Here is a 14,140-nt window from a genome sequence, read left to right as displayed (position 1 = left end):
ATCTTTGTTTTTTCCCTCCTTCCCCTTTTTCTCGGGGTGGAGTGGTTTTCGAGTTTTAGTTTTTGATTCTTTGACTATTAAAGTCCTTTTATTTTTGTGTGGCTCCGCGTCTGAGTCCTCCCTCCTTGCCCGCGACCCGCCAGTACTGACAAAAATATTCTGGAATGTTTACTTTTGGTCCAGGTCATCATGCTGAACGCTAGCATGCGTTCACAGCACCAAAAAAAGCAGCATAGGCCGTATCGAGTGGACATCACAAGTAAAAACAACTGGTTATAGTTCCAGGTGTTCTTCATTAAAACACTCACTTACAGAGGAAGGAATTGGATCTGTGTTCTGTGATCTGTTTGCGAGTGCGAGACTAAAGACCGAAATGAGTGACTGTCACGCTAAATGCGTGACACTTGAGAGCCCTGCATGCACGTTACAGATGTGACCAGAGTATTTACAATAATGTTTGAAACTGCCCGCATTATTATGTCCTTAAAGCATATTGTTAACACTACACAGTATATAGTTCTATATTTATGACGTTTTAAATTAAATAATAAATACGTTGAAATCACGTCTTTGCATAGACCAAATATTGCCTACCAGTTCATAAGTTATAATGAAAGTCTTAATGATAATATCATCTCTCTTTCAACGTTACAACATGACACGTTATCAACAAATTTACGTTTTCTTAGTCAGAGTTCGAAGGCTGTGGGTTATAGGGTACTACAGGCTCTCTCAGCCATGTTGCCTTACTATTTAGGGCTTGGTAGGTGAGAAGGAGAATTCAATTCTATTCTGGGTGTAACAGGGAGTCAGTGCAAAGAAGCTAATTCAGGACTAATATGATCCCTTGCTTTTTAAATTAACGGGGACAGAATCTAGCATGGACAGGCACCCGAGCAAGAGACATGAAGCACTTGTTGGAAAAAAATAGGAACACCAGGACACGCATAGATAACTCCGTCAAGATTGCCGTATTAAATATTAGACTGCAAAATAGTAATGCGTGTTTCACCCCTCTTTTGTATTGAATCATATTGGGTTGTTTGCTGAAACGGATAGGTTGGCTCTACCAAAAAGAATTCCACAAGCTGCCACTGTGTAGTGGATAGTGTACAACAATAACAATGTAGTAATGGTTTCAGCAATGTGACTACTAATAATGACATTAACCACAGTAGGAGTGGATGTCAGGAAGGAGCACAGCAGGATTAACCACTGTCCAAATGTAACCACCGTGCACGGAAACCTTTGAGGAGGGAAAGCACAAAGGCTTCAGGGAAGAAGCAGAATTGTGCGTTAATTTCATCAAATAGTCATGTGACTGATAACAATGTTAGTAGCAGCAATTGTCAACGGGGCAAGGACAGGATAAAGGACCTATATCCATATATTACCACGATCATTGAAACCAGTGAGGAGAAAAAGCGCAAAGTTGAGACTATATTGCTCAATAATTTCTGTCAGCCTGGGTACAGTGGTGAAGAAAATCTTGGGTTTGCTTATTTTTCCTCAATTAAAGTAAACTGTATTTAGCTCTGATTTAATATGTTCTACTAAGCGTTTCTGTGAATTTGTTCCAAAGCCCAACTGTAGACTGTAGACAACTGTATACATTTTGTCAGTTGTTGAATGACAACTTTCTCTACAATCTTTGACAGTACTGGCAAAATACTCATACTCAATACATTTCAGTGTCTTCTAGTTGTAATGGCCTTCCTTAGTGCAGCATCTCTAGTTTCAATCGATTTATACAGATTTTTAATTGACGGTAAATTGACACCGGTTTATTTTTTTTATTAAAAAGGGATTATGTAAAAATAAGAAATAAATGTCACAATGCACAGTACAAGTGCAGTTACAAGATTATAGCTTTAGTCAATTTCCTTGTGCAGTCCCTTGACATGGACCTATAAACCCTTTTCTCCATAAGTACATTGCGGAGCAGCTTTCGCATCTGTAGTTATTAGTCATAACCCGAATCTTACATTACACGCCATGCGCAAGTTTTTAGACTTGCGAAAGAGCTTCGACCGGATGCAGCACGAGGCAATGTTTGTATGGAAAGAGAGCAACATGAACGGGCTGATACAACCACGGCTACTGGCTTCTTGTTTTACAGACTGCTCTTTTTGGTAAGGTAGTTATTGTTAGCGCAGGTAGTTTTCCAGTCAGCATGGAACTTGGACCATCAGCATGACCGAAAGTAAACATCCCCGAATATTTTCCTGTGTTTGGTGTTTCTGTACCCATATAATATTATTGCCTTTTCCATTTTATATTGAAGATATTTTAAAGCAATGGGGGATAAATCCAGGCTGAATTCATATCATTATTAGTCACCTTACCATCACTGTCCTCATACACCCAAATTACCAACTTTGCCTTTTCCCTGAAGTGTGCTTTCCAGTGTTACACCGAAATCTGTGACCCATCAGGAACTGTGATCGCAGAGGGCCCTGTTTCACATCGTCTGCTCGTGCGTGCTAGACAATGGAGGGCGAAGAAGAGCGCCTAGAACGAAGCGAAGTGTATTATTAATACACTACGTCCACGGATGAATCATATTGTAGTGTTAAGAAAAGAAAGAACAAAATATTTAATGGACCAGCACATTGGCTAAGTTCTCAGAATGTGTGACCCCACTGTAACTGCTTAATAAAGGAGTTAAACTTAAAAATATTGTTTGGGGTTGTTATTTAATCTCTTCACATTACGCTGGACACATATTTTCTTATTTGGAGTCTTCACAGAGCCAGTACCTCAGAGGTCACCATATCTGACAAGTAGCAGCCGTCAGAATGTGTGACCCCACTATAGCGTAGGCGCTCTTATGTTAACGCCGTTTGCGTAGGCGCTCTTCTTCGCCCTCCATTGTCTAGCACGAGCAGACGATATGAAACCGCGCCCTCTGTGGTCACAGTTCCTGATGGGTCACAGATTTCGGTGTAACACCGGGTCCCCTTGATCCATGAGCTCAGAGTGTGACCCCTAGTGGAGATTTTAGGAATAGCAGCTACTTTTATAGAAATGCAATGTATGTCTTTTTGTAATTCTCACTATAGCAAAGTCATCCAGCAGCCCGCACTAGACCTTCCGGCGGCCCGGATGTTTTTCGCCAAAAAAAGACACCTAAAGGTTCAACAAAAGAGACAGCTTCTATCAAGCAGACAATTGCTGTCAATCGTTTGTTGGGCAGCTTCTGTTATTTCCTGTTTCTAGATCTCTTTCTCTCTTGATTTCCCTATAACTCTCTCACTGTGACTCCTCCCTCATTTACCCTTGATGGGTCGTGAGCTTTTTCGGTGCCACACATTTCCAACAATAAAGACTGAGGCTAGTATTTCTGCAGTGTCTGTTTGCAGCAGTGAGTTCAGTGGTTTGTCAGAACCAGGGACAGACAAGTGGCCATGGATGACGTATATAAAGCAGCGGTGAGTACAGATATCGCGCTGTTAAATTTCTCTTTCTGGTTAGGATTCATGTTGAAGTCAATGATTGAAGTCATGTGTCAGATAATCCTGGAATAACCCTGTACCAAAAAACTACAAAAAAAGGCAGAAATACTACCCTCGAGAGGATGCATTATAAAACTCTCAATGCGCTTAAAGCTTTTGCTCGTGCATTATTATTATTAGATTTGTTTGTTCTTTCAGAAACCTAAACAAAAGAACCTCAAAATCAGAGAAGAAGAAATAACAAACTATAGGAAGTGATGTAGATTGCAATATTAACATTTGGAAGATTATCAGTTTAGCACTTCAGTATAGTCCTGGTATTTGACAGATGAATGCTATCTTAAAAACATTGAAATATTAAGGATTTTGGTTATATCTTTGGGTGTGAATACGAATTCTTCAACAACAGTATGCTGGAGAAATAGCCAATTTTAAAACATGAATTGTATATCCAAAATAATGAACAAATTGAAATGAATTTACACAAGCATTTCTGAGGTCCTTTATATTGATCTGACTGCATTATCACCGTGTTATTTTGCAATGATCACTGGCAGAGTCTGTGTGTCTACCTATCACACTACTTTTTAATATGATATATACATGGTAATTATTTAGTAAAAAGATTAATTATACTTTGCAGAACAAAAATAAGAGACTGCATGTTTTTTTAAAATTTGACGACAATAATGAAACAACAGGTGTGGTAAGCTCTGACAGAACACAAAGTAATCGGCTGTTCTGGTAAGTTCCCATGTCTGTGCCTGACAAGAGAACAAAGAACTACTAGATAGTTTAGGGGTAGAGGAGAAAAGACAGCTGATGGCTAATAAAAAACCCCGACTGAGCCAGACATCGTCACCGGTATCCAAAACTCTCCTTTTGTATTCTGCCAAACAACAAGAATAGAACATGAGGAAAGCAATCTGACATTGCAGTCCTCCTGCACTGTTCTAAAGCACAAGTGTCAAACTTGGGGGGGGGGGGGGGCGGATCCGGATGCCTTTGCTATTGTGAGAATTACAGAAAGACATAAATGATTCTAGAGAGTCAGTGCAAGTAGACCTGATGTTGTACTCCATTTAAAACATAATAACATAATATATATTATATAATGAAGTATAATGAAATCCACATCCGAAATTTGTTTCCCTTCAGGTTGAAAACTTGACAGAGGAACAGAAAAATGGTGAGGAAACAGCTTCTATAATTACATATTCTTAATACTAAATTTTTTTATATTTCATATTATATATTTCATCATATACCTAAACTGCTCATACTCATATCACTGAATAAGTGTGACTATTACTGCTAACAATTTCATTTTTATGAAATAGTGAAAAGAACAACAAATAACCTTTTTTCAAGGAACCTTTGGGGTAAGAGTATGTGGTGTGATTGGGTAAATAAGGTATATTTATTCCTTTTAGCTTTTTTTAAGAACACTGAGGGAATCGGCTACTAAATGTGGTAATAAAAATTGTGGCCCCTCTGCTTGCATTCCTAAATGAGCCTCTATTTTGAATACATTCATTGTATTTATGATTCATCTTAATGCGGAAGTGGGAAACAGTGGGAAATCAAACATGTTTTGTTTTTTTGTCCAAACCATAAAACACAAATATATTAAATAAATACACTCACCGGCCACTTTATTAGGTACCCCATGCTAGTAACGGGTTGGACCCCCTTTTGCCTTCAGAACTGCCTCAATTCTTCGTGGCATAGATTCAACAAGGTGCTGGAAGCATTCCTCAGGGAGTTTGGTCCATATTAACATGATGGCATCACACAGTTGCCGCAGATTTGTCGGCTGCACATCCATGATGCGAATCTCCCGTTCCACCACATCCCAAAGATGCTCTATTGGATTGAGATCTGGTGATTGTGGAGGCCATTTGAGTACAGCGAACTCATTGTCATGTTCAAGAAACCAGTCTGAGATGATTCCAGCTTTATGACATGGCGCTTTATCCTGCTGAAAGTAGCCATCAGAAGTTGGGTACATTGTGGTCATAAAGGGATGGACATGGTCAGCAACAATACTCAGGTAGGCTGTGGCGTTGCAACGATGCTCAATTGGTACCAAGGGGCCCAAAGAGTGCCAAGAAAATATTCCCCACACCATGACACCACCACCACCAGCCTGAACCGTTGATACAAGGCAGGATGGATCCATGCTTTCATGTTGTAGACGCCAAATTCTGACCCTACCATCCGAATGTCGCAGCAGAAATCGAGACTCATCAGACCAGGCAACGTTTTTCCAATCTTCTATTGTCCAATTTCGATGAGCTTGTGCAAATTGTAGCCTCAGTTTCCTGTTCTTAGCTGAAAGGAGTGGCACCCGGTGTGGTCTTCTGCTGCTGTAGCCCATCTGCCTCAAAGTTGGACGTACTGTGCGTTCAGAGATGCTCTTATGCCCACCTTGGTTGTAACGGGTGGTTATTTGAGTCACTGTTGCCCTTCTATCAGCTCGAACCAGTCTGGCCATTCTCCTCTGACCTCTGGCATCAACAAGGCATTTCCGCCCACAGAACTGCCGCTCACTGGATGTTTTTTCTTTTTCGGACCATTCTCTGTAAACCCTAGAGATGGTTGTGCGTGAAAATCCCAGTAGATTAGCAGTTTCTGAAATACTCAGACCAGCCCTTCTGGCACCAACAATCATGCCACGTTCAAAGTCACTCAAATCACCTTTCTTCCCCATACTGATGCTCGGTTTGAACTGCAGGAGATTGTCTTGACAATGTCTACATGCCTAAATGCACTGAGTTGCCGCCATGTGATTGGCTGCTTAGAAATTAAGTGTTAACGAGCAGTTGGACAGGTGTACCTAATAAAGTGGCCGGTGAGTGTATGTCTACAGACAATCAAACCATTGTTTGTACATAATTGATTTTTTTGGTTGCGCTGTTGCTACTTTATCCATGAAAACAATTATTTTACGAGAAATCAGAACAATGAACGTCTCTCGGCTACGTACTGTATGTAACCTTCGTTCCCTGAATGAAACGAGATGCTGCGTAAAAACGCTGTTGGAACGCCTCTGCGTGACCGCGTCATGAAGCACGTGTGAAATCTAACTAATGGCTAGCTGGTACGTCATAGGCGGGCGACGCCGGGACCAGGGCGCTATAAAGGAACCCGAAAGGGCAGGACCATTCATCTCTGAAGGGCCGAATCAAGTGCCACGGGCAGGCCGGGAGTATGGCAGACAGTTTACGCAGCATCCCGTTCCCTTCAGGGAACAAAGGTTACATACGTAACCGAGAGACGTTCCCTCTCAGGGAACCCGAGCTGTGTAAAAACGCTGTGGGAACCCAATACACACTCACCATATGAGCAAGTGACCGTGGTGTGAAGTTTATGACGCACACTCAGACGAGAGCACCTGTGCTCCTGATGTAGCATTAAGGTCTAGGTGGTAAAACCTCATGAACGTGTGGGGAGAGGACCAGCCTGCCGCCATGCAAACGTCGTGTAGCGACCGCAGGGCTTTAGAAGCCGCCATACCCCTAGTAGAATGGGCCCGGACAGCCAAAGGTGCGGGCTGGCCAGCCAATTCATAAGCAAGTGTGATGGCCCCAACCACCCACTTGCTAATCCTCTGCTTAATCACCGGGCCGCCAGTATTGGGGGGCCCGCAGTGGGTGGCTGGCCTAGCTTGACTGCAGGTAGGGTCGAAACTACTCGAGCGGGAGAGGGATGTGCGTCATGGTCGAATCCCAAATAACGCCCAGGAAGGTGGTCCAGTGCACTGGGGACAGCACGCTTTTCCTGGCGTTGAGTCTCAGCCCCAGACGGGTGATGTGGACAGGCGCAACATCTTGGTGTTGGGCCGTGAGCTGCTCGTATGACGCTAAAATCAACCCGTCGTTTGTGTAGCTCACAATGCGGATGCCCTGGAGACATACTGGCGCCAGAGCAGCATTGGCGCATTTGGTAAACATCTGGGGTGAGAGGGCTAGGCCGAGTGGAAGAACCATGTGGTGGTAAGCTTTGTCCCCAAAAGCAACTCTCCGGAACTCCCGGTCCTGTGGAACGGTGAGGTAGTGGCTGTAATAGCCCGACTCTCTGGCTGGGGGAAGAGCTCGTTCTGAGGCTTCCAACCGCAGCAGGGTCTCTTCTCGCTCCGATATACGAGCCTGCTGGGGGCCTACCAGGGTGGGTAGTACCCTACGAAGTCGAGGGGGCCGCCGTCGATTGTACGCAGGGCCCATTGAGATACATGGGGGAGGGCTCACGCTCCCAAAAAGCCTCTCAAGGGCACCGGCCCCTCGGGGCTAGCTGAGCGTGCTCCACGCCCAAGCAGACAACGCATAGGGCGTGCGAGTCCCTGCCCGTAATAAAACGGGTGCAAGGGGGGGCACACTGCACATACCGTTCAGCCATTACTAAGTGGAAAAACTTAACATGCACTAGATGAAGGCACAGAGATGGATGGTCCTGCCCTTCGGGTCCCTTTATAGCGCCCTAGTCCCGGCGTTGCGCGCCTATGATGTACCAGCTCGCCATTGGTCACGCAGAGTTCCCACAGCGTTTTTACGCAGCTCGAGTTCCCTGAGAGGGAACCAAGATGTTCAGGATCACTTGTAATTTCTTTTTCACAGTTAGCATAGTTACCAGTAACTGAAATTCCTGTCTCTTCTAGAGTTCAAGGCTGCATTTGACATCTTTATCCAGGATGCGGAAGATGGCTGCATCAGCACCAAAGAGTTGGGGAAGGTAATGAGGATGCTGGGACAGAATCCCACACCTGAAGAGCTAACGGAGATGATTGATGAAGTGGATGAGGATGGTATGTCAGCCGATCACATCGGGAGAATGTTTTGCCATATAATCCACAATTATTTGAACAATATTAAAGCAACTTAAATGCAAATTTAAGGAAAGAAAAATGAACTTTGTCTAATAACGGCAAATATGATATTGCGATATGTGGTATGTATTCACAGGAAGTGGTACAGTCGATTTTGATGAATTCTTAGTTATGATGGTCCGCTGCATGAAGGAGGAGAGCAAAGGAAAACCCGAGGAAGAATTGGCTGAACTGTTCCGCATGTTTGACAAGTAGGTTTCGTTTTTCCCCACACTGCTCACAGCTACTGAAGACACATTACTGAGTAAAAGTTAAATCGACTGTACTTCTATTTTCACACTGATGGCAGGGGCTACCATGCAAGCTCACAATGCATAATATTATTCAGGAAATACTACAGTAAGAAGAGCTTGGTGTTAGAGAGGATTGAAAGATTTTCAAGATGGGTATAAAACATTTTTTCTTAATCTTGTGTTGAGGAATGGAGATGGCTACATAGACTTAGAAGAGCTGAAGACCATGTTGGAGTCCACTGGAGAGTCCATCACAGAAGACGACATTGAGGAGCTGATGAAAGATGGGGATAAAAACAATGATGGAAAAATTGACTATGATGGTACGCGAGCTAGCAGATTAGCAAAACAATGGATACAAACTGTATATCCTTCCATGTTCAAATTTACAGATTTAACATTTCCAATTATTTTTGGTAGAAAACGAATCATGTGCTCCAAACTGAACAACTTAATACATTGCTGTCAACTTCTATGACAAAAGGCAGTGTTCTAATAAAGCAATAAGGTACGAGAGGATGTACTACACATCAGGCTAAAGACACCCGTGAACTCTTACATTATTGACAATAAAGTACAGCCTCAAATACCTTATTTCAAGAGACATTCAAGCAACCTTCCAGCAGTTCCCACAGTTTAAACCGGCATTCAGTGTCCCGCTCGCTCGTCCCGCATCTGCGGAAACCAGAGAAAACAGACTCCTCCCCCCTCCAGGCTTTCAGGAAGTTTAGGTGTTATATTTGTGTAGCTCCGCCCCTGTCAGACCGCACCACCTTATAGTCGACATCCCCCACCGTGTGACCTCAAAGGGCCCTTGCCATTTAGCCAGGAGTTTAGAGTTGGAAGAAGGAAGTAATATAAGTATCTTTTCTCCCGGTGTGAATTGTCGCAGCCCGGCTCCTCTGTTGTACAGCCGTTGTTTCCATTCCTGGGCCCGGAGCAAATTATCACGTGACATCCTACCCAGTTTGCTTGCAGGTCCAGGACATACTGGATCTTGTTCTTTCCGGGGCTCGAACCTTCCTCCCAGTTTTCTTTAATAAGAAACATATAATACAGAGAATATCAAAAAATATATATGGGATGTATAAAATATTTTATTTTCAAAAAATAGAACTCAGTCAAAACTATATTCAACACCAAAATAGTTTTCATCCACTTATTTTTACATTGTTGTATTTTTCAATGTTCAAGACCAAAACATAAACTTTTGTTTTCACACTTTTGACCTGAACTTGGCTCTGCAGAAAATCTCTTTTTGCAAAATTATCCACAAAAAGCCGGCCAACGTCATAAGCCATAATAGTGAATCCTGAATGAAATGGGAAGCCAATGTAAATTTGACTAATCATACTCAACCTTTTCAATAGCCTGGAGCAGTGATCTAGACCCTTAGGAGACATTTCAGAGGCTTCTTGTCGAAGCAGGTGAAAATGAAATGGTCTAGTCCAGTGGTTCTCAACTGGTGGGTCGCGACCAGTGGGTCGCGGGCCGTTGCATGGGAAAATAAAAATGTAAAAAATATATATATATTTTTATAATAATTATTATTATTTTGAAGGGACTTGTAATTAAGGGGTGATGGTGGGTCCCGGAGCCAGAGCAGTTGAGAACCACTTGTCTAGTCAGTATAATATGATCATCTCTCTCTCAAGCTCAGGATGTGATACAACACATGACACATGGCTTTGGCAATTCTAATCATATGTCATGATCATATATTTATTGACTTGTATGTTCTCTCTGACAGAGTTCCTTGAATTCATGAAAGGTGTCGAATAAAGAATTCAGATGGAGGCCTCACTGCAGCAGCATCTAGGGCGCTTCATGAAGATATGCCTCCACCTTTAAACTATTCATTTAAAAATACAAACAACACACCTGTCGTGTGCAGCTCCCTTTTCTGTCCTGTTTATTATTCAAGTGATGATTAATTAAAATGTTATGTATATGGACATCTTTCATTTAAAAAGATGTAAAATAACATGATTTTCACGTGTGAATCTTAAATCTTTAGTAAAATCAAATATATTATTTAACAATAATGTAGATTGGGAAATAATTGATCCAAACAACCTTAAGTCTGTAACATTTTTCTCATACTTTCTGCATATATATATATATAATGTCTGCATTTAGCTTCTGTTTGAAATGGTACGGTTCAGCACCAGTCCTTAAGAACCCCTTACCAAAAAAGCTCAGTCTGCTCTGATTGGTTAGCGTCTGCGGGGCTTAGTGTCAATTACAAACAATCCACATGCCTGCACACGACCATGGGTCTCTGCACTTAAGAGCGAATTTACTGTAAATGTGTGTGTACTGTGGCGTCTCGAGAGGCTGGGTCCTGGAGGGGCGCCACATCCCCAGAAGATGGCTGTGTCCAGGGACAGCTATGGCCCCATCTGCTGGTGGACTCAGGAACCCCACCCCTCTAGTCCCGCACACCTGAAACAGATCAACGCCTAATAAACTGAAGGGTTTTTAAGAGTCAGGGAGAGTGAGTGGAGGGGAAGAGGCTTGGAGATACGAGCGGCAGACTGGCCTCCCGGCAAAGGACCAGACCATGGAATACTCACCTGAATAAGCACGGATGCGATGATACACACCGCAGGAGATATAGTAAGACCAAAAAGGGTTCTTTCCGGCAGGAGGGAACCAGTGTTACGTGACGTAACAGTACCTAATTCAAGACTTATTGATAAAAAAATCTACACAGCACATGTTCTAGCAGGACAACATCTGGAAATCTAAATTAAATTATACAATGATATACAAAAAACCTAGGGCTGTCAAAAAGTAGCGCGTTAACAACGTTAATTAGTTGTTTGTAGTGATTTTATTTTGAAGGGACTTTTTGTAATGCAGCGGAGTGTCGGTTTTTTTGCCGGCTCGTCCGTTGATTTCAGATCGATTTGGGTCGTTAAGACCAGTTGAGAACCACTGCTCTAGGGAATGCACTTCATCCTATACAATACATTACTGCCACCTGTAGGCATATGTCAGGCCATCAGGTTCAGCAAGTCGTTGGTCCACGCTGAATGTTCGCAGGCCATTAACAAAATCAACCTCAGATCATTTGACCAACACAATAGCAAAATGTTCCAACACGTTGGAATTCGACGCTGGAAATGGTAAAGCGCGTGAGCAGAAATAAAGAGGCCGTCATCGCCATACTTGCGGGGTGCGGGTGCTAGCGGTTTTACTTGCAGCGCCAGTCTCATCTTTTTCCGTTCTAATTGCCGCTCGACTTCAAGGTGTAACTTTTATTATTGTCCGGTGGAAATCGGGAGAAAGGTCGGTCCTGGAGATTTTCGGGAGGGGCTTTGAAATTCTGGAGTCTCCCGGAAATATCGGGAGGGTTTACATGTCTGGTCATCGCAGTCCTCGACCATCAGGAGCACAAACTTGTTTTGCCGACCGCAGCAGAGTGGGATAAACTGCAGAGGCTCGAGACCCTTCTAGAGCAATGCAGGTAAATCAGTCTGTAACTTATCAAATACATTGATTTGATTATGAATTTAACCAAGTCAAATATCAATAACATGTATTTATGTAAAAAATAATAATAATGATAATTATGTATCTTTGGTATGCATTTCATAAAGAAAAAATGGTTAGGATTAAGGTGTAATTGCAAATAGTGATTACTCCTGATTATTCCACTGAAAATTCTGATTAATTTGATTAAAATTTTTAATCATTTGACAGCCCTAAAAAAAACACATTTTATTTGATAAATAGAAAGTAAAACTTTAATTCAAGCGATATAAAAAGAAAAATGTATGAATGTACTTGATGACATAAGATTATATTTACTACATTTAGACATCATAAGCAGGCAGTGCTATAATGACACAATAGCAACTACACCTGGGGTCCGTTTCAAGTAGGAGGTTCAACAAACTGAGTCAAACGCTAAAGTCTGAGTTGATTTACCCTGACAGGTGTACCTAATAAAGTGGCCGGTGTGTGTGTGTGTGTACACACATATATGTATATATGTGTATTGTGACGTCACGGGAGGCCACACCGCTCTCTGCGGAACAGTTCAAGGAGTGCTCGGACACCGATTAACAGAAAATAATGTTTTATTGTTGTTCGGGGGTTCTAACAGAAATGAACGTTCTCCGGGATAAACTTAAGTAGACCCTCTCCTTGAGGTAAACTAAAAACACCGGTTCCCTCCGGCAGGGAAACACCCTTCTTCTCTCTTACTGTTCTGTCGTGGTCTGGTCCGTTCTTCAGCGCCCAGTCTGCTGCTCCTTTCTTTCAGCTTTCTGTCCTTCCTCCTACTCCCTCTCTCTCACTCTTAAAAACCCTTCAGTTCATTATGTGTTGATCCGTCTCAGGTGTGCGTGACTGGAGGGGTGGGGTTCCCGGGTCCACCAGCAGATGGGGCCATAGCTGTCCCAGGACACAGCCATCTTCTGGGGATGTAGCGTCCCTCCAGGACCCAGCCTCTCGTGACGCCACACATCCCTCCCCTCGAGACCGACGTCCTCGTCGGGGCAAAGGAGGTGTAGAAGGCGTCCCGTCTGGAGAGGGCATCCGCATTGCTGTGGCTCTTGCCTGCTCTGTGGACGACAGAAAAGTTAAATGCTTGTAGGCTTAAAAACCACCGGGTAACTCGACTGTTGGTTTCCCTGTTCCTGGCCATCCACTGCAGAGGGGCATGATCCGACACCACCGTAAAGCGCCTGCCCAGGAGGTAGTATCGCAGGGATTCCAGGGCCCAGGTAATCGCAAGGCATTCCTTCTCCACCGTGGAGTAGTTCTTTTCTCTTGGAAGCAGTTTTCTGCTTATGTAGAGGATGGGATGTTCCTCCCCATCATGTGTCTGTGCGAGTACTGCTCCCAGCCCCACCTCGGAGGCATCTGCCTGGACAATGAATTCTTTCTTGAAGTCAGGCGCCACCAGGACTGGACCGGAACACAGCGCTTGCTTCAGGTTGACGAAGGCCGCCTCCGCCGCCGGGTTCCACCTCACCATTCGTGAGTGTCGTTTGGTTGTCAGCTCTGTTAACGGTGCAGCGATGGTAGCAAAACCCGTGATAAAACGTCGATAGTAGCCAGCTAGGCCTAAAAACGATCTCACCTGTTTCTTGGTGATGGGCTGGGGCCAGTTTTGTATAGCCCGCAATTTTGCTTCCTGAGGCTTGACCAACCCACTCCCAATGGTGTACCCCAGGTAGTTTGTCTCACTGAAGGCCAGCCTGCACTTCTGGGGGTTTGCTGTGAGGCCTGCATCCCTTAGTGAATCAACCACCGCTTGCACTCGGGGTAGGTGGCTGGCCCAATCCGGACTGTGGATGACCACGTCATCCAAGTATGCCGCTGCGTACCTCTTGTGGGGAGCCAGGACTCGATCCATTAGCCGTTGGAATGTGGCGGGCGCTCCGTGGAGACCAAATGGGAGCCGGGTATACTGGTAGAGCCCCTCCGGTGTGGCGAAGGCAGTCTTCTCCTTGGACGCCGGTGTCAGGGGCACCTGCCAGTAGCCTTTTGTGAGATCAAGAGTGGTTAAAAACCGGGCATGCCCTAAAGAGTCTATCAAATCATCAACCCGC

The 14,140-nt window shown here is 43.8% G+C and overlaps 1 protein-coding gene across 2 annotated transcripts; it reads left to right on the top strand.

Moving 5' to 3' along the window:
- The first annotated feature begins 3,282 nt into the window (after positions 1–3,282).
- Positions 3,283–10,524, top strand: LOC119206996 (troponin C, slow skeletal and cardiac muscles-like). Of its 2 annotated transcripts, none has more exons than XM_062563016.1 (6): positions 3,283–3,431; positions 4,614–4,644; positions 8,113–8,263; positions 8,421–8,531; positions 8,760–8,896; positions 10,324–10,524. In XM_062563016.1, exons 1-6 carry the CDS (start codon positions 3,408–3,410, stop codon positions 10,353–10,355), a joined length of 486 nt encoding a protein of 161 aa, XP_062419000.1. In that variant the 5' UTR covers positions 3,283–3,407; the 3' UTR covers positions 10,356–10,524. The 2 variants fall into 2 exon arrangements, with proteins under 2 accessions (XP_062419000.1, XP_062418999.1); XM_062563015.1 differs by having other exon boundaries at positions 3,286–3,431; positions 8,113–8,259; positions 8,417–8,531.
- The last annotated feature ends 3,616 nt before the right edge of the window (positions 10,525–14,140 follow it).

The sequence above is a fragment of the Pungitius pungitius genome, chromosome 1 (assembly GCF_949316345.1).
Source record: "Pungitius pungitius chromosome 1, fPunPun2.1, whole genome shotgun sequence".
Lineage (NCBI taxonomy): Eukaryota > Metazoa > Chordata > Actinopteri > Perciformes > Gasterosteidae > Pungitius > Pungitius pungitius.
This window is presented reverse-complemented; position numbering and strand designations above follow the sequence as displayed.